We start from the raw sequence: 26,692 nt of genomic DNA, 5'->3' as shown, positions 1-26,692 counted from the left end.
CACGTGTCGATTTGATCAATATTCTCGGTTGAGGCTGTGCTGCATCTTATTAGACGCGAGGGGGCCAAGTGCGCAGCAACACATAGCGATGTGCTCGTATATAATAATAATCGATGTGACGCACAAACCAAGCGGTGATCGCCCATAGACGATCCCCCTCCGTCTTCGTTTTTCTGTCATTCGACGACAGGTTGCCTCACCGCACGCAGCAGCACCTTTTATACTATATTATTTAGGACTAAATATAATTTGGATTATGTTCAGCGTCGAAGAAAGTCTGTGGCCGCTGATCGTGTGGATGAAGATCTTTGGATTCCAAATGGGTCCAACCAAGAAACCGGCCAGCAATCGCCAGCAGCATCAGTCGATTTGTTTGCTGCTGATCGGCTCGGTCATGGTCGTGTCGACCGTTGCTCTCCACTGCACCTCGTTCGTCCGCGGGGTCATGCGGCTCAAGGCCAACGGTCTGGGCCCGGACGGCGCCAATTTGACGACGGCCAACCTCATCAACGTCGGCATCGAGCACCTCAACTACACCTGCGTCCTCATCGGCGTCCACGCCGGATTCTTCATCGTGTCGCTGACCTCCAACTGGTCCGCCGTGTGGGACGCCCTGATCCTCATCCAGGAGAACCTCAACTTCAAGTCGTCGTTCTACCACAAGTGCAGGAAGGTCGTCCTAGTTGGATTTTCTCTCCTCTTCACCGTAAGATTTCCTTCAATTCTAATTATTGTTGTAGACTTTGGTGCTGATTCATTTGTAATTTTGCGTAGGATTGCATCATCCACATCTTTGTCTCGATCCAATCTTCCTACTGGGACATGGGGGTGATGAGGCCGCTGGCCATCGTGCTGGCCAACATCTCGCGGACGACGGCCATGAGCGTCTACTTCCTCTTTTGCGTGTTGACCAGGATCGTCACTCTGGTGTTCCAGGGACTCAACGAGCAAATCGCTTACCTGGACGAGGCCAAGAAATTCGCCCCATTCTACTCGACCAGGATCCTGAACATCCGGCTGGAAAAGTGGCGCAGGAATCACGCCCTGGCCTGTAGGCTGGTCGAGCTGATCAACAGCTCCTTGGGTCTGGTCATGCTCATGACCATCGTCAACGTCTTTGTGACTTTCATCACCACCTCGTTCGAGATCGTTCGCTCCATGAGGGACTTTGAGCCCGTCCCTTTTCTCTTCGTCTACATTTTCATCAAGAAATTCATTTTGCTCATCGTCCTCATCTACGAGCCCTACCGTCTGCAAGCCGAGGTATATAAAGAAGATTATATTATTTCATTCCCAGCACAGAATGATTTAAAATAATTACAAAAAAATCAATTGACATCAGGCTGGACGAACGGCGGCTTCGATTCGAAGTCTGCAGCCATTGACTTCTGATCTCTTCACCCAAATTAAAGTACTATATCATTTAAAACTGTTACTATTTGAAATAGAAAAGGAGTAATAATTCAATATCAATTAATACTTTCATAATAAGCTGAATACAGTGGTGATGGAGGTGACACACGCTGGACCCAAGATTACGGCGATGGAATTCTTCGATATCAACCTCAGACTTTTACCAACGGTATATAGGCCTATATCATACAAGAAATTTCATTCCAGCAATTACAAATAATTTCAATTGACCCATTTCTTTGACCATTTCGATCATTGCTGACTAATATGAAATTATCTTTTTATGAAATTTATACAGTTGTTGGGTAGCGCACTCACATACGTGGCCATTCTCTGCCAAGCGTCGTCGACTTAAACCGCGCGTCTGGATCAAAGGGATATGGGAATCCTATAAACGTGTAAATCTCTGGATGTATGGCTATACGTGATGCTTATGTACTCGGCCGTATATAAGTGCTTTGCGTACTGTCTACATACACAGCATCACGCGGCCAGGCAGCCAACCGTCTATACTATATCCTACTACTTTCTATGTTTGCAAAGTAAATAATTGAACATATAAAGAAAGAACGCTGCGAAACAAATTATTACAGAAACTGAAAAAACCCCGCTCATATAGTGTATTGTTATTGCATAATACTCCAAGCCGGTTTTTTCCCAATTATTATTGCGCTTTGTTCTGGACGAGTTGATGCTGTATTCTTATTGTGTGCTGCAAGCCTAAAAATGTTCATGTAGCGTATATTATTATTCTGACGTTTTCTCCATAATATTAGAATTCGTCGTCTATTATATACTTTTTCCTCCAATGTCTACGAATCGTTAGAGCCGGTCGAGTGCTGGGCCTACTACATATTTGCATCACACTATATTCTAAGAAAATAAATGTTTTTGAAAATCAGACTGTTGCTTTTCATATTTTTGGTTTGAATTTATTCTTTTATCAGCAAATGATCGCCAGAACAAGATGAACAGAAACAGGGTCTATTAGCCCAAACGAAAACAAAAATCCATAAAGAAAACATGCGCTATATTCCGTGCGTCACACGTTTCATATAGAATCAACGTGTCTACGTGCTAGTAGCTAGATAGTATAAGAGTTTTAAATTGCAAATTTTGATCCCTGCGCTCGCTATGCGAGTTTCCCGGTAGGACTATTTGCATCTTTTATAGGCGCGCGCTATGTTTGATTTTGGTGATGTTGGCAATCTTCGCTTTCCTATAATATAAGTAGCCTTTATATAAAACTATATAGCCTAATACAACAACTTTCGGAAATCGCGCCGCTCTTGAAATGGATGTGGAATATTTGGAAATTGTTTGTCATTTTGTAGAAAGAAAACTATTGAGAAAAGTGATAAACGCGTCTATAATTTATTGGTTTTAGATAATATAAATCATTTTAGTTCATTGCCAAGTGAAGGTGCTGGCTGTTGCTGTGATGATGGCTTTTCTTTCTAGTCGAGCAGATCGCATATTAGGCTACTTCATGCTTTCGTTACTAGCACGTAAGTTGGAAAGTTTTCCCCGTGGCGAACTAATATGTGCACGTCTATAAAATCACGGGACCAGAAAAAAGGGCACGAGGCCCATTCACCCATTTCTTATGTACACGTAGAGAGTTGCCAGCATAATAACATGCCCACTATATATCTACGACGTGTTATAACCATCAGCAGAGAGCATCAACCGAGCGCAACAAAAGGCCAATGTGTTCATCTAAAATGATGTTAAAACACTTCGCCATTCTTTTCTTCTTTGAATTGGATGGCTGCTGGAAAATAACGTCTATACGAAAGATTCAAATTGAAGAAGTGAGAGTGCCAAGTTGCTACCTACAATTCTTATGTACACGAAACTATATGAAAAACCCATTATTATATTAAATTTCTCGGCGCGGGACTACTGCATCCAGTTTTCCCAGCCGACAAGTTATACTTTCGGTGAGGTGTATACATAGATGTTTAGACAATGGCGCAAGCTATGCGCACTTTCATTTTTTTGTCATCAACCGCCCATTTTATGTTTGGCTGGTTATGTGGTCCAGGGGATTAAAAAGCAAATGACAATCTGTAAGCTCGAGTCAGTGTTGGCGTCGAAACAATTGCCGCAACAACTGCTGCTGCCTGGAGAAGGTACCCATATTATATTATTGCCATTTTATTTCCATTTTAACTGTTAAAATTATTTCAACTCCAAATAGATTAAGTTTAGAATTTCAGAGTCCTTGTAGTAAATTTTATTATGGCTGGTTCCAGTCTCTGTGAAGAAACAATGCGAGTTTGGGTAAGTTGATCTGAAAAATTCATTTACCCGCGAAAATTTAAACTTTTCTCAAATGCGAATTTCCATTTATTCGCGAAATTGTTTGATTAGGTCTGTGCATTAATTTTCACTGCAACCGTTTTTTCAACCCCACAATCCGAGTGGGATGGTTACTATGGCGATGAAAAAGATTCCCTCTACAGAGAGCAGCAGTGGTCCCGGCCATCGCTGAATCCATCATACAAGACCCCGGCAGGTTCTTACCAAAATGACCAGGATCCTCAGAAAATATGGGAAATGTTATTGGACCAATTCCCATCGCTGATAGGACTGCCTGGTCCACCTGGACCCGAAGGAGAATCATTTTACGGCAACAGCCAATACGAACTTATTCCTGGTCCGCCTGGAAATCCTGGCGAGAGAGGGCCGGACGGGCCAAAAGGTGACGATGGAATTGCAGGTGATCCTGGTACTCCTGGAGGACCCGGTCCAAAAGGAAAATTGGGCAACCCAGGCGCTCCTGGAACCAAAGGAGAGAGGGGTGATCCAGGTAATACGGGGGCTGCTGGTGATCCTGGAACACCAGGAGTGAAGGGCGAGAGAGGAGATCCTGGTTTTAATGGCGAACCTGGCCTACCTGGAGCACCTGGAAATCCAGGAAAAGACGGATTCCCAGGGGAATCAGGAGTCCAGGGACCGAAAGGTGACATTGGTGCACCAGGATTGACTCTTCCATCCAAGGTCGCAGGACCCCCCGGTTTATCGGGAATGCCCGGGAAAGATGGAGCTCCAGGCAATCCTGGCCCAGTTGGATCCATCGGCCCACAAGGAAAAATTGGATTGGAAGGTAATCCAGGCAAACCTGGTTTGAATGGTGTCCCCGGTGGGCCTGGACCAAAGGGCGACAACGGATTCAATGGCAATCCTGGAGCACCTGGTAAAGACGGTTTGCCCGGTGGACCTAGCGAAATTGTTGGACCCATCGGGCCGGAAGGAGAACGTGGAACGCCAGGAGACCCCGGGTCACCCGGCAAAGATGGTCTCACTGGTGCACCTGGTGAGCCTGGAAAAGACGGATCGCCCGGCTCTCCCGGTCAAACAGGTATACAATTTTGTTTCTTAACTATATTCTCGTTTTAATGACTTGATTACATCAAACAAATTTAATTGGACTTATTATAGGCGCTCCAGGAGAGGAAGGCAAATCAGGCAAGGATGGTGAACCTGGTCCGACGGGAACACCAGGCAATCCTGGTGGAATAGGTCCGAAAGGTCCAAAAGGTAAACCTGGCCCTAATGGCTCTCCTGGTCTTCCTGGAGATATTGGACCCATTGGTCCTGTCGGCCCAGAAGGCAAACCAGGTAATGAGGGAGCTCCTGGTTATCCTGGAAAAGCTGGACCAGCTGGTGGAGTTGGTCCCCAAGGAAAAAAAGGTGCTAATGGCTACCCTGGAAAAACCGGAGCAGTTGGGCCTGTCGGGCCTCGTGGAAAACCAGGCACCGCCAGCAGTTATGGTTCAGGTAGACCCTATGGTAGACCCATCAGTTCTAGACCCAGCTCTTCGTTCTCTGACTTCTTTGGATCTTTCTGGTCCGACGAACCTCAAAGTAATAAGCCGGCCAGCTCGTCATTTTACCCAAGTGGGCCTGCTTCAGAATATTCAGGACAGTCTTACCAAAACAATAATCTACCACCTGCATATCCGGGCTACGTTCGAGTAGTGTGGTGATTATTCTCATCAATCACACCAGCCCCCATTCTAACATAATCAGCATGAAACATTTGGTTTCCTATTCATCTTTCCAATAATTAATTACAAAATTATAGCCTTACATTGAAACAAGCCAATTGATGTAATATACGGAATCTGAGGATATTTATACTATTTCGTGACTGTAAACTAAGAAAAACAAAACTCTAAAAGAGAAATGATTAATAAACAATACATTTGATATAGTTAATATTCTGATGGTTAAATCAGTATTTGCTACGCTCATCGAGTGGTATGATAAACTGTCATTCTAGACTGATTCAGGACAAGAATTTAAACGCTTGGATAAATTTTACAATTCCAAAACCTTTCAAATTCAGTCAATCAGTCTTTTGAAGAGATATCATTTCTCGAAATCTATCTTAACCAAATAAAAAACCCGCTTATTAATATCAGTGCGCAGTAGACAGTGGGCTGACGATGTACTCTAATTAATATCGCATACCATCACTCTATTGCAACGCTGTCGCTACCAAATGTAGACGCTACACGCTAGGATAACTTCCAGGCTGTCTAGCTCATTTTTCAGAAAAAAAATTTTTTTTTTAAGGCCACTTCCGGCAGCGCCAAAAGCAATTGCGAATTGTAAAAAATAGAATTACGCAGCCAAGACTACCACCCTTTCCCCCCAACCCCCCCCCCCGACCCCTCACAAAAAAAAAAATATTCCTCCAGGTTCGTCCGGTTAAAAAAAACTCTCCTTACGGTGCTATTGATATTGCATTGTAAGCAATTAACTTGGGAGCATTGGTTGCTAGTTGACGCATTTTCAGATTTCTCCATTTTCGCGGCAGTTGTAATCTGGAATATCTATACAAACAGACTTTAGCGACTGCACCTACGCCACCCATTTCGCCCAAACCCTAATAGTTGATATTCTGATGGTGAAATCAGTATTTGTTACGCTCATCGAGTCATGTGATGGACTGTCTCTCTTGACTGATTCAGGACAAGAATCTAAACGTTTGGAATTTTACAATTCCAAGACGTTTCTAATTCAGTTAATCAGTCTTTTGTACAGATATCATTTCTCGAAATCTATCTTAACCAAATAAAAAACCTGAGTATTAATAGCGACGCACAGCATAAAGTGAGTTGATGTTGCACTCTAATTCATACCACTTGTCCACTTCCCATCAACCTATATTTCACCACCGTTGCAAAATTGCGACGCTACTCACAAGGATAACTTCCTGGCAGCCTAGTTAACAATAGTTAACAATAATCTACCACCTGCATATCCAGGCTACGTCCGAGTAGTGTGGTAATCATTCTCATCAATCACACCAGCCCCCATTCTAACATAATCAGCATGAAACATTTGGTTTCCTATTCATCTTTCCAATAATTAATTACAAAATTATAGCCTTACCGGCCTTACATTGAAACAAGCCAATTGATGTAATATACGGAATCTGTGGATATTTATACTATTTCGTGACTGTAAACTAAGAAAAACAAAACTCTAAAAGGGAAATGATTAATAAACAATACACATATTATTGAAAATTAAAAGTTTAATTGTCAAAAGTCATAATTTATCTGATTCTCAGAAGTCTAATTCGCATTTTTCAAAAGAAAATTTCTCCGTCATTTGAAAACTAGCCATCTCCCGCCCAATGCGTACAAATGTCAAATGAGAAGAGGCTTCAAAATTGTGACAGACGACTACCACCTACGGCAAAGACGCTTTGGTTTGTTGTTTTCAATCGAGGGAAATCTATTAGTTGGTACTTTTTTGTGCTCCGTTTTTACAAAGGAAAATTACTCAGATTGGTCTGAATTCACAACGCGGATAAGTTTCGGATAATACTAAAATGGCGCTGCCACAGAATTATCGCCAAAACGCCATGGCCTCACCAGCTCCGATTCCAAGTACCGGTTCATCTCGTATGTTCTATCGATGTTCCTAAGTTTGATTCAGTTGCGTGCACCACGTTATTTTTAGTTTTCTTTTCTAGATTCATTTTTGTTATTGTTTGTTTACTTTTTTATTTGCACCCGACTTTTATTTCGTTAGACTTAGATGTTGGCTTGTTATGTAGTTCCTTAGTTTTTTTTTTCACGTTTTCTCTAATGCTTCAGATGCCATGAATCACAACCATGGAATGCCTGTATCATTTAACATTCTAAAAGGTACCCTTTTGTGTTGACCCGAAAAAAATTATTATTTATTTCCTTCAAGCTGCACCAATGTTCTTGTATAACTAACGTTTTCTATGTCTGATGCAGAACGGTTAAGGGCATCTGGCTCCCAGGGAATGTCGGTAAGTGGTTCATAGTCTAAGGAAAACAATTATTTTTAGCTAATGCACCAATATTTTCAAAATTTCTAGAAAGATGCGAGCAACCAGAATCCTTTTGTTATGAATCCTCATGGACATCCCCAGTTCAACCCCCAAAAACTTGGGACCAAATTCGCAGTGGTACTCGATTCACCATTTTCATAATAACCGATATCTTTACTTAAACCTTCTTTGTTTGTTTAGAGTGGCAGCAACACATTGAAACCGCCTAAAGCACCTGAGAAACCATTGATGCCCTACATGAGATATTCTCGTAAAGTTTGGGATGAAGTTAAGGCAGCCAATCAAGAGCTGAAGCTCTGGGAGATTGGTAAAATCATTGGCCAAATGTGGCGAGATCTGCCCGACGGCGACAAGCAAGAATTTGTCGAAGAGTACGAAACGGAAAAGGTCGAATACGAACGCACTCTAAAGGCCTACCACAATTCCCCAGCTTATCAGGTAATTCATTCTAGCAAAATTAAAACTCAAATGTTTGAAACTATCATCACAATTCGTTTAGGCATACATCACTGCCAAGAGCAAAGCTCAACAGGGAGCAGATGAGAAGGAATCTGCCAGCGAACGAGGCATGTCGGCTAAAGCAGCTTTCAACGACAGGTTTGATTTTTAATCTTTATACTATTTCAAAATTGACATGTCTAAAATTTTACTTTTTTAATAAAATAGACGCATTGAAATCCAACCGGCAGAGGATGAAGAAGATATTGACGACGGCATGTCAGTCAAGCACGTGGCCCACGCCCGCTACGTCCGAAATCACAGACTAGTGCACGAAATCTTCTCGGACGTGGTGGTGCCGGACGTTCGTTCGGTCGTCACCACAGCTCGCATGCAGGTGCTCAAGAGACAGGTGCACTCGTTGACGATGCACCAGAAAAAGTTGGAGACGGAATTGCAGCAGATTGAAGAGAAATTCGATTCCAAGAAGCGCAAATTTGTCGAATCGAGTTCCGTCTTCCAGGACGATCTGGTGCGCACGTGTCGCAAGCCCATCGACGAAGAGACTTTCCAGTCCATGGTCGAACAGCAGACGGAAATCATCAAGAAGGAACGTGAGAGGGAGAGAGAACGTCAGGCTGAACTGATGCGCGAAGTATTTTAATGAATTTTAAACTCTAAATGTTGTAGATTTTTAATTTGGAATTTTTTAATTTGATAGCGTGAAGCTGCTGCTGCTGTCGCTGCTTTGCAGGCTGAAAAAGAAGCAGCTATTGCCGCGGCCGCTGCGGCGGCAGCTGCTGCTGCCGCTCCACCTCCGCCTCCTCCGGTGGTGGAACCGATGGAAACGGAAGACTCGGTCGTCGTGAAAGAAGAGCCCAAGAAGGAAGTGGTGGCTCCAGTGGCTGCTCCTTTGACAGCCAAGACGGAAGAACCCGCTGTCACTCCGGTAGTGAGCCAGGAACCGTCGTCATTTGCTCCTGTCCCGATGGAAACGGAAGAAACGAAGCCCACCGTCCCTGAGACTTTCAAAGTCGAAGAAATTAGACGTGAAGAGCCATTAGCTGCTGTTAATGTTCCTCCACCAACCCCTGCGATTGAAACTCCGCCAGTACAGAGTGCTCCTTCAGTTGAAGTCGCTCCTACGACTACAGTTGAGCCAATTCCCGTTGCTCCTCCTGTAATTGAATCTGCTCCAGTGGCCGAGGCTGCTCCTATTATCCAAGCAATTCCGGTTGTTGAAACGACCTCAGTCATCCAACCGACTGTCGCAGCTGCCCCAGTTGTCGAGGCCCTTCCAGTTGTTGCACCAGTGCCAACCGAGTCTTATGTGACCCACAATCCTGTGACTGAAGCTCCTCCAGCGATTGTATCTGAATCTTTGCCTGTCGCTCCGGTGGTAGAAACCCCTCGCCAACCAACTCCTCCTGTACCACCGACTGAACAGGCACCTCATCATTCGTTCGAAGCTCAGCCACCACCGGCTCCAGAGACCCCCTCAGTTGAAAACGTCACTGCTGAGCAACCTCCTGCAGTTGCAGCCGAAATTCCAGCACCCGCCGAACCATCTCCATCCGTTGAAACCCCTTCGATCCCAGCCGAGCAACCAGCCAGTGCTCCTAGCGAACCTGCAGTCGAAGAACCGTCTGTCAAACCAGAATTGGTGGCAGAGAAGAAAGAGGACGAGGTGCCCACCATCTCAGAGTCTGCTGCCCCGGAAGAACTACCCGTGCCACCACCAACGACAACCGCACAACCAGAGGAAGAGAAGCCACATCCTGAAGTTGGTCAGACTCCGGATCCCCAAACGCTTCCTCCCAGTACTACTGAAGCTTGATTTTTTCTAAATGAACGCCACAATTTAAAACTAAACTTTCATTTTTACCCCCCGCGATCTTGAGATATTGTTAGCATCCCGCGCATGGAGTCCAAAATAAACAATACACTTTGGAACAAGATTGCAAAATCGAAAAGAACAATATTTCTATTCAGTAATTCATGATAGTATTTACACACTTTTTAATTAAGGATTTCATGATTGCAATAAATCAAATCAACATATGAGTTGGATATTTTTTTAAAAAAGAGTGGGAATGTCTTCTAACGTCTCGATAGGAAATATTCACGATGAGACTTACAAATGAAACAAAATTAAATCTACAACAAACAATAATTTATCAGGCGTAACCAGCAAGTTTCTGTTCATTCCAGACACTTCGCAGTTCATCGGGATCGCCGTAGCCGTGAGAGGCGATGACGTTTTGGTAGCCAAATAGTGAGTAGCCCTTCTTCCAAAAGTAAAAGTCCGAACAGTGGACAGGTTCAATGTTGACTTTGAGCGCAACGAGTGCCAAGAAGATATCGTCGAATCGGAAATACTTGGTGTAGAAACTGGCGTAATACAAGTCCAATAAGGCTTCACGAGATACAACATAAGCGCCGGCCGTGACATATGGCGGCCACAAGTGATACGGGTACTCTTCTAATGAGACAAACCATTTGCTTGGCAGGTGTCGCTGCGGCGGAGAATGGAAAACGTACCCTGGAACACAAATCGAATTAGTAAATGAGAAACGCCCATAAATCATTATTAAAAACAATAGAAACACACACCTGCATACAATTTCAAATTTCCATTGAGATTACTGGCTTGGTTGAACTCTTCTCCCTGGGTAGCCAACACGATTTCCTGCTTGAGAGATCGTTCCCTGTGCTCGATACCTTGAACAATGCGAGGTAGTTGTTCTTCTTCTTCCGGGTAAGTCGACGGATTGCGGACGAATCGCAGCAGGTTTTTGGTGGAAACGTACATGTCGTCGTCTGAGAAAGCCACAAACTGCACAGGTGAACAATGTTCCACCGCCCATTTGAATCCCGACATGGTCTTCAACGTGTTGTTGTGATAATCATCTACGAAATCGGCCTGCACAATGTCGTTAAACATCTCATCCTCTTCATCTACTTTCCTTTGGATTTCAGGGTCGAATCCGGTGCCCAATAAGAAGACACGGCGGATCAAAATAGTTGAGAATTGCATTTCATCACCCCATGTTTCTCTGATGGCTTGGCGTTGCTCAAAATGAGTCAGGGCTGATTTGACGACAAGCAAAAGTTTCGGGTTGTTGGCACACTTGTCCGCACACAATTTCAGGTAGGTGTAGTTGAACGTATTAATAGGCTTGACTGCTGGCACATTTCCCACGGCCAGATCCTTGACCAGAGGTTGAAGATCGACGTGCAGGGGGTATGAAAACTCTGTGTAGTAATCTTTCTCTAGGAAATGGGTGAATACACCCATGTAGTTTAGGCTGACTGTCGAACAGATAATCATGACCAGCCAGCAAGTTGCCAGAAAAATCGACTTGACTGGTGATGTAGTGAATTTCCGCCTGAGCCTCCATATTTTTCCAAGTAAATTCATGGATGTTTGTAACCCTGATGAATAATAACAGGGTAACAGTTATTTTTAAAAAGTAAAACACAAATTTCAATGTCTACCTTTGTTGATTGATCTATGGCTTGACCGTAGCAACTCGCATGAAACTACCGGCGCTTTCAATGGAGCAACAGGTTGTTTTCTTTAGAAAATCAAAAATGGATAGTTAGTAGTATATTTTTCCTCGTTTGCCCCCCTCACCCGTCTTACCATGACTGTTTTCCTAGTCTCAGATGTTAAGATTAAGAGGTCAGCTTGAACAAGGAAACATGAATGAGATGCAAATTTCGAACACAAATCTCGCTGATTAGACGTTCTCGTTTCATTTGATTTCCTATATTGTTGACAGGAGAAACGACACAGTTGTCTGCTTCTCGGATCACAACTGTAGAAAGGGGCGGGGCCACGTAACTAACTATCGAATATCGAATTATCGATCAACTTGCCACATAAAAAATTTAAAAAACTTTTGTTCATATTTTTCTGTTTTTAGTTCATATAAAAATAGTTCAAGGTTAAAAATTCAATTTTGTCTAAAAATTTGTTTTTACAGCCAAGTACTCTGGTAGGTGTCACCACCAGTGTCGAAAATGAAATTCAAAATGGGTTCAGCAACCTTATACATCTGGTTTCCGAAACCAATCGTTCTTGTTGATATTGTTTGTTATTTATCCGGTTATCCCCCAAGCCAAATGTGCTGTGACAAAAAGAAAAAATTGGGTAGCAGATGGGAGGAAATGACGAAGAAAATGTTTAGCTGTCACAGCCCATCCGGTTATTATCCGTATAATAAACGATGAGCCGTTGCGCACAATTGATACGGTTGTTCGGGTACGATCTCTGGGTACGACCTACGACGAGACGCATTTACTAATTGAGCTGAATTGTATCCAAAACGAGTCATCCGGAACAAAAAAATACAAAATAAATTATCATAATCAATTAAAGCAATTTTTAATTTTTCCCAATAGGAAGCCCATTCATGATTAAATAATACTACGTTTCAATGTGCAGTAAGGCCGACAATATTCGAAGGAGGAAATTTTCTTCAAACAATTGTTATGTCATACAAGAAAATCTGGAACAGAGTGAACAAAAATCAAATATAGCCTGTGGCGCGGCCGGTTTACGATCATTGCTTTCAGAAAACTAAAAATCTCACAAAAATATATGCATGGGAACTTCCTGTGCTGCTTCAGCCAGCTGGTTGTTCCACTGCTGAAGGTTCTTCAACTTTTCTCTTTGCTTCGGTGACCATTCCAACAACAACCCAAAAAGAAAAAAACGAAATAAAGGCCTCTTGGAGTAGCGTCGTGTTATAGAGTACACAAAACTAAACAAGGCGAGGAGAGTAGCAACAGCGATCGGCGGCGGAAGATCGTGAATGTATAAACGCAGACATAACCCACCTGTGCAGGGCCGGGACTTGAAGGTAGGAGCGTGAAGGTACCGCGGCCTTGAAATCCTTCAAGGCCTTCGAGCTGTTTTGATTCACTCATGCGACTCCTTTTCTTTCGTTTTCTTTTCTACTGGCAAACAAATATCTCGTTTTTATTTTTAAATATTTTTTTCGTAAGTGCATGCATTTTTTCTCGTCAGAAATTTGTCATTTCATACGTTTTTGTTTAAATGATAAAATGGCATCAATGATGAAATCCAAGTAGTAAAAATTCAAAGGAATGTTCATCACTCCCCTGTATCATGTAACACATAAATGCGACGTAATACTTTCACTTGTATTTTTGTTTAACTGGATGGCAGATGGCGCAGCCTCGAGCACTAAATAGAAAAGAGGTAATACTACGCTGTTGTCTATGCGATGGCCGCCAATGGCGCTGCTTGTATAGACACACAGGGACACACAAATAGCTCGACCGCCATGGAGGCAGCTTCTTATTAGTGTTTCATCGTCCGACGTTATTCAACGTAACCTCATTTCGTAAATACGAGTTTATTAAACCTCATCCACTTCAACACCTCTTGTTGATTTTCAAACTCTTAATATTTACCAGATAAATACAGATTTAGAAGGTGTGTTGGTGTGTAACCAAGGGAGTACTCTCGAAATCGTAGTAGTGAAAGTGGTTTTCCCTTTTCAGCTGACATCGCAATAGGTGAAAGAGCAGTTGGTTAGTCGTTATCAAATGTTTTGTAATATAATTGAGTGTTTTCCTTATTATCAAACAGATCGACCATGTCCAGCCTAGGACCTCAGTCGCCGATCGACATGAAACCCGATACAGCTACATTGATGGCTGGCTTCAGCCCTGGTTCTGTAGGAGGAGGAAACAGCCCCACCAGTCCAAGGTTCTACTTACATTCACTCATGATATTGAATCACCAACAAAGATCATCTGATGATGATAGGTCTGGATTGGGTTTCAGTTTGCCACAGCCGTCCTTCACCATTGGTCACTCGGGTTACTTGAACAATTCCAATGGCTCCAAGTCCGGACACTATCCGCCAAATCATCCGCTCAGCAACTCCAAACACCTGTGCAGCATCTGTGGGGACAGAGCCAGTGGGAAACACTACGGCGTGTACAGCTGCGAAGGTGCAACAACATCACCAGTCCTTTTTTCTACATGATTCATCACTCGACACCTTTCGTTTTATTATTCACAGGCTGCAAGGGATTTTTCAAGAGAACAGTCAGGAAAGACTTGACTTATGCATGCCGTGAAGATCGCCAGTGCTTAATTGACAAGCGTCAGAGAAATCGGTGCCAGTATTGCCGCTATCAGAAATGCCTTCAGATGGGCATGAAGCGAGAAGCCGTTCAAGAGGAGAGGCAACGCAACAAGGAAAAGGGAGAAATGGATATGGATGCCACCAGTGGTAAGTGAAAAAAGTGAAAAATCAATATGGCGATTAATAAAAAGACAGGGGGCACCAAAAAAAAACGACTTAATTGGAGATTTTACAGGTGGACAAGGTGACATGCCAATCGATCGAGTTTTGGAAGCTGAAAAACGTGTCGAGTGCAAGGACGAGCCCCAGGTGAATTCAGCCACTGCCGCTCTAGGCAATATATGCGCTGCTACAGATAAGCAACTTTTCCAACTGGTTGAGTGGGCTAAACACATCCCACATTTCACGGAATTGCCCCTTGATGACCAAGTCGTTTTGCTCAGAGCTGGTAATATTCCTTCTACCAAGTAGTTGTCAAATTAATTTAATAATGTTCATTTCTATGCTGATAACAGGCTGGAATGAACTGCTGATTGCTGCATTTTCTCATCGTTCGGTCGGTGTCAAGGACGGGATCGTCCTTGCTACTGGACTTGTTATTCACAGGTTAGTCATCGTGTCGTCAAAACTTGATTTGAAATTTTTATTTCTAAATATGACCACACATGCTAGTAGTAGTAGTTGACAAACCCATTAAAAAAAGATGAAAAGCACTGACGAGTTGTATTGACGTTGATTTACAGGAACTCGGCTCACCAGGCTGGCGTCGGATCGATCTTTGATCGTGTGCTTACCGAACTCGTCTCCAAAATGAGAGAAATGAAACTCGATCTAGCCGAATTGGGTTGTCTGAGAGCCATCATCTTGTTCAACCCAGGTAAGAAAAATATGTCACAATTTCCAGGTGCCCAATTATAACTGAATCAATATCCTCCCCCTCCTAACAGATCCTAAAGGCTTAAAATCTGTTTCGCAAGTGGAAGCTCTGCGTGAAAAAGTGTACGCCACGCTTGAGGAATACACGCGAACAAATTACGCCGACGAACCGGGACGCTTCGCTAAACTTCTCCTACGCCTTCCTGCTCTACGCTCCATCGGCCTCAAATGCCTCGAGCATCTCTTCTTTTTCAAACTCATCGGAGACACACCCATTGAATCCTTCCTGCTCGAAATGCTGGAAGCGCCTGCAGAGACTTAATAGAAACGATCGAGTTTTTCTATACATTTCTCTTTGCAGCTGATGGAACCACATCTATTCGTGCATTGTATAGTGTTTCTTGGCGATTTGGTGAGACAAACGAAGTTACTTGCCCTTTCTTGCTTATCAACGTACTTTTAAAACCCTTAAGGATTAGCTATTAGCTTTACCGGGACAATCTCTCTTCTATTTCAATGTTTACTTGGATCCAATCAATCACATTTTCATCCCAGAGTTATTTCATTGTTGTTTATTAGCTTGTAGTGTCGTAACAGTTATTTACGAAAGTTTCAAGTGGGATGAAGGTGGCGGTTATCTCTTGTTTAATCCCCCCAATTTTGTTCGATGTAGAGTATAAATGATTGGTCATTTTTGTGTTCACTTCTTTATTCGTTCCTTTCTATACTCGAATAAACAGATACAGAAATGGAATTATGCGCGACGTAAATATTCTCAAGACTCGCTGTGTTCTTCGCCATCTGAAACGTCAAAAAAGGTTAATTTCTGTTTTTTGCCATCTGGGCCGTCTTGCTCGTTATTGTCGCCACTGCTGTTGGTCGCTCCAGCAATTCTTTCCACCTTCGCTTTTGGCTCTCTGACCCTGACCGGAGTGCCAATCAAAGGATATTCATCTGCTGGGTCTAATACTACTTGGAAGATGGGGTGTTCCACAATAACAGTTCCCTTGAGATTGTCTGCCAGAGTCTTGTCCAGACTAATTAGATGGAACCTTGAACAATAAAAACAAAAGTTTTGAATGGCTATACTATATAATAAGGCCACAATGTATACAATACCTTCCATTCTGGCCCGGTGTGTGTTCGGCCGCCAGGAATATTTGCACCTTGTTTAAATCGGATTCATTCAAAAATACATTTTTGGAATTGGCTTCTAAGGTTTTCGTGAAAACATCCCGAAGAAGCTCATTTTCGGGAACTCTTAATGTCAAATGTCAACAGTCGGAATTTTAAATAATGCAAGAAAATTGATTTGAATACCTATTTTCAACAGTTGTGACATCCTTCCACACAAATTTCCATTCCACTTTCCAATCTATTTTTTTGGTTTTCCAGTCCAGATAGGTTGTATTGAGTTTGTGGCGAGTAAAGTTTGGGGGCAAAAATCTAAGTGTGACTCCTCGTTGGGCTGCAGTGCACCTCAGTTTGTGAAGATGCTGAAATTTGGAAAAATACATTTTGGCGTAAAAAGTTTTACAGCTTCTACGCTTGCTGAAAAATTACTGTTGGGAGTTCTTTATTGACTCGTGTACTTCTTTTGCTGACATCTCTGTAGTAACTTTCAACTGATCTGCTTGCTTCTTCCAGCAATCGGTAATCTACAGGAACACAATTGACTTGATGAGAAAGTTGGTGGAATGAAAAATGTGTTCTTACCACTCAAAAGATCCAATTCTGTAAATTGAGACAAGGATTTGAATCGAGTCTTGTCTCGAATCCCATTGCAATCAAACTCTTTCTTGTGGAGATTGACACACTGCAAGCAACACGATCTGAATTCGCAGCGAGGACACCTGTACCTAGCCTCTTGAGCACCGCATTTCTCGCATGTTCCCAATCTAGTTTTGAGAACATCTTCGCTTGAATCTCTTTTAATTGCAACTTCCATTGCGTGTAGCGTGTAAAAATCGTGTAAAAACTATTCACACGTGGTTGAAACGACTAGAGAACTGCGAACATATGTTTTTTGAAAACTTTAGAGACGACAACTAGATGGCAGTAGAACTGTCAAAATAAAAGTAAACAACTTTATTTATCGGCTGCTGCATTTGTGTACATGTTACAATTTCATTCCGATGTATTTACTGTTGAAACAACTGGACTTTACACAAATACTGGTTCGTTCGATACCTCTAGTTTCCGCTATCAATAACAGTGCAACACGTGGGATATTAAATATTTCAAGGCGTTCTTCTACCACGATTAAAATGACCGATTCAAGTAAGAGAATGAATGTCACGACAGTCCTCTTTGTTCCATTACTTACCAACCTTGCAATTGTCCGAAGGTAAGCCATCTTTAATTGCCATTGTACAAATGACGGCAACATCAAACAAGGCCGACAATTTTGCCGTTACCAAAAAGAAAATTGAGGAAGCCAGTAGCCTTGGTGCCAAAGTAAATGAACCAAATGTAGAGTGCAATAATCAATTTAAAAAATTAATCAATTCATGTTATGTAATAGGTAGTTTTTCTGCCAGAAGCATGTGATTACATTGCTGATTCCCACGCTCAGTCACTTGAGCTTGCCGAGAATATGGATGGGCCCTTGATCAAAAACTATTCAGAACTTGCAGTGCAAAATCGGATATGGATTTCAATTGGTGGATTCCACAACAAAGTAAAACACCCAAATTCCTGCTCGTGAAACACTGCACCTCGATGAACTAATTCCTTTGCATAGAGCAGTTCAATTGATAAAATGTTCAACACTCATGTGCTCATCAATTCGGATGGGCAAATAGCCGGTCGTTACGACAAGACTCACTTGTTTGACGTTGAAATTCCCGAGAAGAAAATCAAATTAAAAGAGTCGGACTACATTGAGAAAGGAGGATCGATTGCTTCCCCGGTTGAGTCACCTGTGGGCAAAATCGGTTTAGGAATCGTAAGAATCTCATCACGAATGGTTTTAACTCGAATAAATTCGTCCTAATTGTTTCTATTTGCCATAGTGTTACGACGTGCGATTTCCTGAATTCAGCTTGTCACTAGCTCGAATGGGGGCCGACATCATTACTTATCCATCGGCTTTTACCGTGGCCACTGGGCTGGCCCACTGGGAATCGCTTTTGAGAGCCCGAGCCATCGAGACGCAATGCTTTGTCGTCGCCGCCGCCCAGACGGGCATTCACAATAACAAACGCTCCTCCTTCGGTCACGCCATGGTGAGTTTGACTTATTTGTCGATTCCAAACCATAAAATACGACTATAATTTGATCCATTTCTATTATAGGTTATTGATCCTTGGGGAACGGTGATTGCCCAGTGTCGAGAAGGGACCAGTTTAGCCTTAGCTGCAATCGATTTGGAATATCTGAGGAAAGTGCGACGTGAAATGCCCGTTTTCACTCACCGACGACAAGACGTCTACCAATTAGCCACTTGTTGTGTGTTGCCAGTTTCACCGCTGCCGCCAGACGAGGCCACATTCAATTTCGGCCAGGTGACCATCAAGGGATGGGCAGTGTTCTACCAAAGTCGGCATTCTTTAGCTTTTGTCAACCGCAAGTGCGTCGTTCCAGGACGTAAGAAACCGCAATTCTATTTTTCTTCTTCTTCCAGTGAAATTGATTTTTAAAAAATTCCCAGACGTGTTGGTGATGCCATTGAAAGCGAGCAGACGGATGCCAGACATGCAGCCAGACGAATTGTCCGATTTGTTTCTCACGTCGCAAATAGTCCAGAGAGGCATGGAACTTTTCCACGGCGTTTCATCGTCCAACGTTGCCGTTCAAGACGGCCCCGATGCCGGCCAAAGCATTCAGGTTGGAGTAAAAAAAGAATGAAAGATTTCTCACGTTTCCTTCATGTTCTGAAATGAATTATTATTCAGCATGTCCACGTCCATATTCTGCCTCGACGCCCGAAAGATTTCAAGGAGAACGACCAAGTCTACGACGAACTGAACAATCACGACAAGGGACCCAACGTGGAATGGCGCCAGGAAGAAGATATGAAGAGAGAAGCCACAGAGCTCCGCCTGTTTTTCGCGAAATTGTAACAATTTCATACTTTAGTTTGATGTCATATAACGGTGCAAAATTCTAGCGAAAGAAAGAAATTAAAGTACAATTCCAATGGGAGTAAAGCCGTGGGTGGATACTTGACCTGATGTCCCAATTGGATGCTGCAACATTAAATAGTTTCACCATCATCCAGTCGCTGATGCTTAGCTCCGAGATGTAAAATGAAAAAATGAAAAATGATGGCGAAATTTTGACATTCTCTTGGAAAGTTTGATGCCAAAAAGAGCGTGAAGTTGATTCGTATTTCTTTTTAATAAAACCAACGCTTTGCAGATGGTGGAAAGGATGAATTTTATAACCAATTAAAAACCCGTTAGGAAAGTCGAGTTCCCTATTTTACTCTCCCATAAGCCATTTGAACTCTTGTTGCTTCAATTGGCCCAAAAAAAAAAACAATTGCCTGTGAGCAACTGCTCCTCTTTGATCGATTTCTTGTGTATCCGAATCAAATGTGCACGTATCAAATCTACCCAATCACGTTGTTACATATTAAACCAAGTGACAACATCTGGAGCTGAAATAAAATTAAGTAGAACGATGCCCCCCTTTAAAAAATTGCGTGTTAATTGGGCAGTAACAGCTGGGGCTCCCCAATAGTCAATTAAGAACAAGCTCAATTAGCAGATTATAATCATGAGAAATAAATACGTGTTCCTTTAAGTTTGCGTTTAGCGAATTGCAACCCGCATATATTCGCTAATGCGCTTGATTTTGATTAGCCTCAACTAGACTTTTTGACGTGGCGGGAGCTTTTGATGGATTCGAAATGATCGGTTTTGAAAGGAAAGTGTGTATCGCACAAACAAGTTTGTTTCTTTTTGGTCCTTTGCCGTACGCTGCAATTTACATAATTATTTGAGAAAAAAAAATTAAAGTTGGAGCCGCTGAGAAAACGCTTCTGTTTCGGTTGAACCTCTTCCGGGGGCTTGATACGCTATTTTTAATTTTAATCACAACTTTCGAATGGGAGGAGCTGGACCTTATACGTGAAAGAGTGCCAAAAATGTTCAACAATGACAGTGGTCTTATCAACAAATATAATCCAAGGTTTAGCTGTTGATGAAACTGAAGGATGGTTGCAAAATAAGTTTTTGATTTATGGTTTTCTCTCAGATTTATACTCGATCGAAAAAAATGAGAAGACTGGTCTATCAGTTTTATCTCGTTTCAAACTTGAAAGTGAGCCAGAAAAAAAAAGAAAGAAAAAATTCCTGCAGGAATAACAATCGGGTTAATTACAAAGTAGCCTATAGTGTAAAAATGATTTGGCGGGTATACTCGCCCTTTTTGAATGCTCACGCATTGGCACCGAGCCACATAACCAATAGCAATTGATGTGGAGAGAGACTAACTGGATAATCTGTGTCGAAAAAAAAAATGATATGCAAATGAAGTAACCTGATGACCACTTGATACATGATCTAGTCTTGATATCAAGACAATCAACTTTCTTTTCCTAGTTCGCTCATTATTCGCCGTTATATTCAGTACTTATATAAAGGCAACGCAATTCCCGCCACCGTAAGCCAGTAGGAGAAGTAAAGCCAATTCGAGCAAAAGCAACAGATTTATAATCTCATCAAAGGTAAAAGAGCTGCTATACACCGACTTTGATAGATTTTTGACAAATGTTGTTTTTATATCTAATCAATCAAATTTAGACTCGCGCGGGGCATATGAATGTGGTTCATCCCACACGTTTCAAGAAATCAATTAACTTGATCGGAAATATGATGCAACTTCAAGTAAGTTTCTATCAAATTTTTCCCCACTGGATACATCAAATTCTAATCAGGATTTTATAACAGATATCCTGCGTTTTATTGCTCTCGGTGGTGAGTGTTTTGGCGCAATACAGACACCAGTGGCCACACTCGTACGGTCCTTCTACAGCATCTTACATAATATCGCATAAAATTCCAGCGATCGAAGAATTTAAGAGAGGATGGATGGGTTTCTATGAATACCGTCCCATTTTCAGTCGAATACTTTTCGGTAGTAGTATTCCTGATTCAGCCGAGATGTGGAAACCGGCCGGTGCTGGTGAAAATTTTTACAAAGGACAGCCTGGTAGACCAGCAGCTCATTTATTACCGGTCTACAATCCTCCATCGATGGTTCCAGATGTCGGGGAATCGGAAGGATTTCAAAATTGGAAGAAGGAACTTTTCGGCCCGTCCAAGCAGATTGAATTACAGCAGCAAAGATTTCCACCTGGAAATTCCGACAGTCACGAATTTGAGGAAATTGTGCCCGATAATATTAACTTCGGAGCTCAGGACGATGATTCCATTCACATAAAAGATGATTTCAACACGACGTCAGTTGTAAATGTGGTAAATGAAGACGATAAAGGCATCGACAGCGAGGAAAAGGGTTTGTTGAAATGAATTATATTTGCCCTTTAAATTTCTGCTGATTTTCAAATTCATTAGAGGGGAAAAATCACTCAATGGAGGAGCCAGAAAACCCAGACAAAAATGTTGTCCTGGACGACGATGGAAAATCTGAATATCCAGCTACTAGCCCAGAATTAGTTGAACTGAATCCAGAAAAAATAACTTCTGGCGAAGTCTCAGAAGATGTTGCTGATCCTGAAGTGTCTAATAAGAGTCCTTCAGATCCCGGATCGGAACCGGCAGAAATACATTGGAATCCTTGGAAAAGTGCCTTTGATTATCCATCAAGCAACGAAAAACGCCCAGCAACAGATTTCTTTCACAGCGATAACAGACAAAAGTCCAGCAGCGAAGTTCCTGATCCCGTCAAATTCGCTACACAAGACCCATTCTCTAAATGGTGGAATTCAGCAGAGGAATTTAGTGTCTTTTCCGATGATGATACTCCTGGTCTTTCGGAATCGTCAGAAGCAGTTGCTGATCCTAAACCGTCGATTTCCCCTGTACCCAGCACCACAACGCCGGAGCCAATCTACAAATTCGGCGATCAGTCTGTTTCCGATGGACCGAAAACTGTCTATAAGCATAATTATAGGAAAGTGACGATAGATAAGAATAAAAGGTTATAATGGAGTTTACATATTTTGTCCCATCAGAAATCCAATTTCACCATACCTTATTGATTTTTATTTTATTCAGGCCACAAGTGCAAACCGCATAGTATTGAAACAACGCATATATGTTTGAACCAGTCACATTTTTGCCAGTCAAAAATTATAATACTATTTGCTATGCATTATTATCTCGTGTAAGCCAAGAATGGATTTTGAAAGTCTCATTAACATATCCTAATACAATTCTAACCTTATAAACTGTGGAAAAAAATGTTAAAATTGTTTTACATTTTATGGATATTGAATTGTAAGAATTTTCCAATAAAATAATCCCCTGCTAATATTTGTTTTGATAGCCATTCAAATTCGTTCTTATTATCTATCTTCTGTTTCTACCCAAATGTTTAGTACTGCAATTCAATTTTGAGTTAATTTAAATAAATTAGTGATAAATATAAAAATGTATTTTATTAAAGGCATATTACATACTGGATGTGTATTATAGCCTGAGTGCATGAACTTTCACTGTCCCGTCAGCCATCACTTGCGGAATTATAAGCAGGAATTATAAGTGGTTTAGGCCAGCCCAAATAATATCGTCGTTTTCTCTTTATTATTATATCGCTTTATAGTTGTCTTTCCACTGCTTTTGACTGGAGAAACCCAAGCCCATGGGAAGGCCCCAAAAGAGTTGATTTTTTGTTGTTTTGCTCTTTATTCGTTTTGTAACTGATTTTTTGTTCTTTTCTGGCATTCATCCAAAATTGGATTGATGCGATTAAGAAAAATTGCATTTTCCAAAGAAATCCGACCAGAATTATATTATTTCTACATAATTTAAGTTTTTTCCTATACGAAGTGGAAACAAATATTCGAGATGTCATCAGCGTGTAAATTTTTTGAGTAAAAGCGGACGAGGAATGACGAATATTTTATGAATGTCATGTCACATTATCTCAATTTTTCTATTAGAGCATGCATCAGCGGTCGAGCGGTCTCTATAGCACCGGAATAATGCTGATTTCGCCCAATGAATTTCTCATTTAGTATTGCTAATATACTATTTTATATGATGTTTGCATAAAATGTAACACAATAAGCCGCGTTGTTGCGTGACGTCGCGAAGATATAATATAAACAATAAAAAAAGAACCGGTTATGCTGGTATAGTCAAGAGGACGCCCTAGCTGGAGGGCCATGTAGTTTGCTATCTCGTAATCCATCTTCTTTCCAACACCTTATACGTATATAGGCTAATCTTTATATGCGAGTAGATCCAGCGCGATGCACAGATATAAGAGTTTACGACAAACATCATTCCATACTCATGATTTAGAATGTATATTCTGTATAAGCCCATTCACGAGCCTTATGCATATTCATGAAACCATTTAATTGAAAAATTGAAATTACTTTGAGAATTGTTATACGATCATATACGATGAATCAGAAATTCAGATCGATAAAAAAACACATGCGAAAATTAGATTTTTTCATGGAAGTGAAAATTTGCAACCTTCTAAAGTTATACACACATAATTACATTTCATGGGAAAAGATGTATATAATATGTAATATATTTACGTATAAGTATTTAATACAGATTTGATCCAAGCATCAAAATCCTGAGCTAATGAACCGAGCTTTACAAGAAGAGGGGGGTCGACCTGGCGCAATTCCGTTTGTAGCCTATATAACAGCGTCTTTTCATCACTTTCATTTTTTATCTTTAAGCTTGAACTTTAGATTTATCTGTGATTAATTAACAGAGCGCAGACATAATAAAGTAGATCGAATCCGGGATGACGACGAATGAATCCAGCATCTGAAACACGCACATAACCAATTGAAATTGGACTCGCTGAGTCACTTTCTTTATGTGCCCAGGCATTATTTAGCCATGGGTCGTGAACTCATTGACGTCTCGCGACTATATATTATACCTACGTGCAAAACTCTTGGGTTTTCCAAAAACCTTTGGGGTTGATTATTACTAGGTAATATGCCATAGTTTCGATTATTCTTAATCAATATAATTGTTAGCCTAATATGACACTCTATTTAACAAATGAAGTCGATGTTATAGTGTGATAAAAGTTCTTTAAAAGGCCATTAGCTAAGACAATTGCGTAATATTGCCATAAGGTGCGCTCTCGCGCGGTGTCGTTATAAGCTTTAGGGAATGGTATACACCTGATTTCCAGATTATATTTCTTGTTGACCGCCAAATAATCGCAGCAAAGCATTTCTCTTATTTATTAGAGAGGCTGCTGCTAGAGTATTTCTTTTAGGGAAAAGGTAACTTTCTTTTTTTTCGGATTGTAACATACAATCCATCCTCCTCCCATTATTTCTGTATTGAAAACCCAGCATTTAAAAGCATTGCTCGGAATGATCCAAGTCAGTGTCGAGTCAGCGACAATTCGAGCAGCAACAAATATATTCTGGATAACGGTAAGATGCCGTTAATTAATCATATAGCATATATAGCTTTTATTGCTCCAATGATTAACGTGTTTAAATCAATTGCAATTTCACAGATTGTGTTTAAGCGTGTAGAACTGGCAAAATATCTATACGTACACAAAACAACCATGAGAGTTGTGGTAAGTAAAAAAAACAACAATTAACGCATTGAGTTCTATAACTTCAATTCAAAATAGGTATTTAGTAAAACTGTTCAAATTTATTTGTTTTTATTTAGGTATTTATTTCATTGTTCGCAGCCATTGCTATTGCTCTTCCACAGCAATATTACCGACAAAATGGCCAGCATCAGCAGCAGGGACATCGGGTCCCCATCAGCAGGCAGCAGTGGGCAGCTCTGAACCCATACGGCACCCCGTCAACTCATTATGGGAATAATCCACACATTCAGAAGCAATGGGAGAGCTTGTACATACACCTGCCATTTCTGAGGGGTCCTCCTGGTTATCCTGGAGCTAAGGGTGAAACTGGAGCGACTGGAGCTCCTGGTCATCCGGGCGCACCCGGAGAAAAAGGCAAACATGGCAATCATGGTGCACCTGGAGAGAAAGGTGAAAAGGGCGACACGGGAGAAAAAGGAGAAAGTGGCGACGATGGCAGCAAAGGTGAGAAAGGAGAACCTGGTCGGGATGGACTCAATGGAGCCCCTGGAAAGATTGGATATCCCGGTTTTCCTGGACCCCAAGGGCCAAAAGGCAACACGGGAGAACCTGGTTACGTTATCCCTTCTAAAATCCCTGGACCTCCTGGTTTTCCCGGAACCCCTGGCAAAGACGGTGCTCCAGGTTTTCCTGGTAGTCCAGGACCCATCGGTCCACCTGGCGCAACCGGAGAAAAAGGCTCTCCCGGTGAAAGCGGTCCAAAGGGAGAAGACGGAGATGATGGTGAAGATGGGTCACCAGGTAAAGATGGAGCACCCAGTTTTGTGGCGGGACCTCCAGGACCACCCGGCCTTACTATTCATGGTAAAGATGGATATCCTGGCGCTGATGGTATGCCTGGAAAGGATGGACGTCCTGGTGAACATGGCGAAAAAGGTATAAACATTTGACTGACTGCTGGCTGTATCGAAAGTTCTCAAATCATTCTCTTTGTGTTATTAGGTGACACTGGAGAGAAAGGTTCAGCAGGAAAAGATGGGCTTGCTGGAATTCCAGGCACTCATGGCTTTCCCGGCCCGAAGGGGCCTCCCGGTCGGCAAGGATATCCTGGCTTTCCAGGTCCCGTAGGGCCAGCAGGATCGACAGGTAGAACCGGCCAGCCCGGATATCCAGGTCCATCTGGTTTTCCCGGTAGTCCTGGTCATCCCGGTTCTGCAGGAGCTCCTGGTTTCCCGGGAATCTCCTATCACTCTTTCGGTCCTTACTTTACGATTCCCGATAGCGTTTGGGGCTCGAGCTACGATTCGTCAGACTCATTTTGGAAAAATTATAATAGGCGCGCTTCCAGATATTAGGCAGAACACGACCGTGTATGTGGGCAAAGTAGAAATATCGTCTTTTTCATCCGTGGTTTTCTTTCTTTCATAAAATATCAATTATATATCGTAAAAAGTTTAAGGAGATGTCTGTACTCTGTATTGAGAGCCTTGCTTAATTGTAGCGCTGAATGTGAATAAATGTTGGAGCTGAATATAAGCCTAATACAGTTAATTACATGGTATTTCTTTCATAATTAACTATCGTTATCCATATTGTACAGTAGGTTGCAAAAAAACGTGCTGTGCAGCCCTGACAAACGAAATAAAACAAGTTTATTTTTGGTACTAGATGTCTGAATCTAGCGGACGAGAAGTCAGATTCCCGGCCTATTTTTAAATTAAATTTGTTTGAAGTGGGGTTACAGTTTGCACAAAAGGATGGGTTGCCAGAGAGTGTGACAGACACTGTAGTTTTGAAATAG

The 26,692-nt window shown here is 41.9% G+C and overlaps 9 protein-coding genes across 19 annotated transcripts; 7 read left to right on the top strand and 2 right to left on the bottom strand.

Annotated features, from left to right (window-relative positions):
* The first annotated feature begins 300 nt into the window (after positions 1-300).
* Positions 301-2,143, top strand: LOC124313899. Its single transcript, XM_046778732.1, has 5 exons — positions 301-706; positions 775-1,263; positions 1,343-1,411; positions 1,493-1,582; positions 1,712-2,143. The coding sequence occupies exons 1-5, from the start codon at positions 320-322 to the stop codon at positions 1,766-1,768; spliced, it is 1,092 nt and encodes a 363-aa protein (XP_046634688.1). The 5' UTR covers positions 301-319; the 3' UTR covers positions 1,769-2,143.
* A 1,315-nt stretch (positions 2,144-3,458) lies between these two features.
* On the top strand, positions 3,459-5,507 carry LOC124313902 (collagen alpha-1(I) chain-like). 2 transcript variants are annotated; one of them, XM_046778738.1, is made up of 4 exons: positions 3,459-3,548; positions 3,617-3,699; positions 3,790-4,780; positions 4,861-5,507. In XM_046778738.1, the coding sequence occupies exons 2-4, from the start codon at positions 3,658-3,660 to the stop codon at positions 5,406-5,408; spliced, it is 1,581 nt and encodes a 526-aa protein (XP_046634694.1). In that variant the 5' UTR covers positions 3,459-3,548; positions 3,617-3,657; the 3' UTR covers positions 5,409-5,507. The 2 variants fall into 2 exon arrangements, with proteins under 2 accessions (XP_046634694.1, XP_046634695.1); XM_046778739.1 differs by having other exon boundaries at positions 3,470-3,548; positions 3,614-3,699.
* Positions 5,508-7,122: 1,615 nt separating this feature from the next.
* On the top strand, positions 7,123-10,155 carry LOC124313901 (SWI/SNF-related matrix-associated actin-dependent regulator of chromatin subfamily E member 1-like). 4 transcript variants are annotated; one of them, XM_046778735.1, is made up of 8 exons: positions 7,123-7,325; positions 7,536-7,586; positions 7,683-7,717; positions 7,787-7,876; positions 7,940-8,197; positions 8,259-8,356; positions 8,426-8,852; positions 8,919-10,155. In XM_046778735.1, exons 1-8 carry the CDS (start codon positions 7,268-7,270, stop codon positions 10,032-10,034), a joined length of 2,133 nt encoding a protein of 710 aa, XP_046634691.1. In that variant the 5' UTR covers positions 7,123-7,267; the 3' UTR covers positions 10,035-10,155. The 4 variants fall into 4 exon arrangements, with proteins under 4 accessions (XP_046634691.1, XP_046634689.1, XP_046634693.1 ...); XM_046778733.1 differs by having other exon boundaries at positions 7,123-7,340; XM_046778737.1 differs by lacking the exon at positions 7,536-7,586.
* Positions 10,156-10,163: 8 nt separating this feature from the next.
* On the bottom strand, positions 10,164-12,124 carry LOC124313907 (beta-1,3-galactosyltransferase brn-like). Of its 2 annotated transcripts, XM_046778750.1 has the most exons (4): positions 11,844-12,124; positions 11,696-11,775; positions 10,811-11,632; positions 10,164-10,739 (listed from the first exon to the last, which is right to left on the bottom strand). In XM_046778750.1, exons 3-4 carry the CDS (start codon positions 11,616-11,618, stop codon positions 10,375-10,377), a joined length of 1,173 nt encoding a protein of 390 aa, XP_046634706.1. In that variant the 5' UTR covers positions 11,619-11,632; positions 11,696-11,775; positions 11,844-12,124; the 3' UTR covers positions 10,164-10,374. The 2 variants fall into 2 exon arrangements, with proteins under 2 accessions (XP_046634706.1, XP_046634707.1); XM_046778751.1 differs by lacking the exons at positions 11,696-11,775; positions 11,844-12,124 and having other exon boundaries at positions 10,811-11,470; positions 11,532-11,598.
* A 1,336-nt stretch (positions 12,125-13,460) lies between these two features.
* LOC124313906 (retinoic acid receptor RXR-like) lies at positions 13,461-15,666 on the top strand. 6 transcript variants are annotated; one of them, XM_046778746.1, is made up of 9 exons: positions 13,461-13,559; positions 13,646-13,747; positions 13,821-13,940; positions 14,001-14,188; positions 14,260-14,472; positions 14,552-14,773; positions 14,841-14,931; positions 15,069-15,202; positions 15,273-15,666. In XM_046778746.1, the coding sequence occupies exons 3-9, from the start codon at positions 13,828-13,830 to the stop codon at positions 15,521-15,523; spliced, it is 1,212 nt and encodes a 403-aa protein (XP_046634702.1). In that variant the 5' UTR covers positions 13,461-13,559; positions 13,646-13,747; positions 13,821-13,827; the 3' UTR covers positions 15,524-15,666. The 6 variants fall into 6 exon arrangements, with proteins under 6 accessions (XP_046634702.1, XP_046634705.1, XP_046634704.1 ...); XM_046778749.1 differs by having other exon boundaries at positions 13,467-13,572; positions 14,019-14,188; positions 14,561-14,773; XM_046778748.1 differs by having other exon boundaries at positions 13,467-13,572; positions 14,019-14,188.
* Positions 15,549-17,229, bottom strand: LOC124313908 (box C/D snoRNA protein 1-like). The gene is made up of 5 exons (XM_046778752.1): positions 16,918-17,229; positions 16,765-16,859; positions 16,522-16,697; positions 16,321-16,461; positions 15,549-16,253 (listed from the first exon to the last, which is right to left on the bottom strand). The coding sequence occupies exons 1-5, from the start codon at positions 17,147-17,149 to the stop codon at positions 15,977-15,979; spliced, it is 921 nt and encodes a 306-aa protein (XP_046634708.1). The 5' UTR covers positions 17,150-17,229; the 3' UTR covers positions 15,549-15,976.
* A 19-nt stretch (positions 17,230-17,248) lies between these two features.
* LOC124313903 (deaminated glutathione amidase-like) lies at positions 17,249-19,484 on the top strand. The gene is made up of 8 exons (XM_046778740.1): positions 17,249-17,481; positions 17,549-17,658; positions 17,726-17,881; positions 17,945-18,148; positions 18,216-18,428; positions 18,498-18,789; positions 18,854-19,029; positions 19,098-19,484. Exons 1-8 carry the CDS (start codon positions 17,337-17,339, stop codon positions 19,263-19,265), a joined length of 1,464 nt encoding a protein of 487 aa, XP_046634696.1. The 5' UTR covers positions 17,249-17,336; the 3' UTR covers positions 19,266-19,484.
* Positions 19,485-20,785: 1,301 nt separating this feature from the next.
* LOC124313905 lies at positions 20,786-22,644 on the top strand. Its single transcript, XM_046778742.1, has 5 exons — positions 20,786-20,875; positions 20,952-21,035; positions 21,099-21,666; positions 21,726-22,311; positions 22,389-22,644. The coding sequence occupies exons 2-5, from the start codon at positions 20,967-20,969 to the stop codon at positions 22,408-22,410; spliced, it is 1,245 nt and encodes a 414-aa protein (XP_046634698.1). The 5' UTR covers positions 20,786-20,875; positions 20,952-20,966; the 3' UTR covers positions 22,411-22,644.
* A 2,030-nt stretch (positions 22,645-24,674) lies between these two features.
* On the top strand, positions 24,675-26,452 carry LOC124313904 (collagen alpha-1(XXIII) chain-like). Its single transcript, XM_046778741.1, has 4 exons — positions 24,675-24,757; positions 24,844-24,909; positions 25,008-25,827; positions 25,894-26,452. The coding sequence occupies exons 1-4, from the start codon at positions 24,695-24,697 to the stop codon at positions 26,244-26,246; spliced, it is 1,302 nt and encodes a 433-aa protein (XP_046634697.1). The 5' UTR covers positions 24,675-24,694; the 3' UTR covers positions 26,247-26,452.
* The last annotated feature ends 240 nt before the right edge of the window (positions 26,453-26,692 follow it).

The sequence above is a fragment of the Daphnia pulicaria genome, chromosome 10 (genome assembly GCF_021234035.1).
Source record: "Daphnia pulicaria isolate SC F1-1A chromosome 10, SC_F0-13Bv2, whole genome shotgun sequence".
NCBI lineage: Eukaryota > Metazoa > Arthropoda > Branchiopoda > Diplostraca > Daphniidae > Daphnia > Daphnia pulicaria.
Note: the sequence above shows the minus strand (reverse complement) of the source record. Positions and strands in the feature narration are given on the sequence as shown.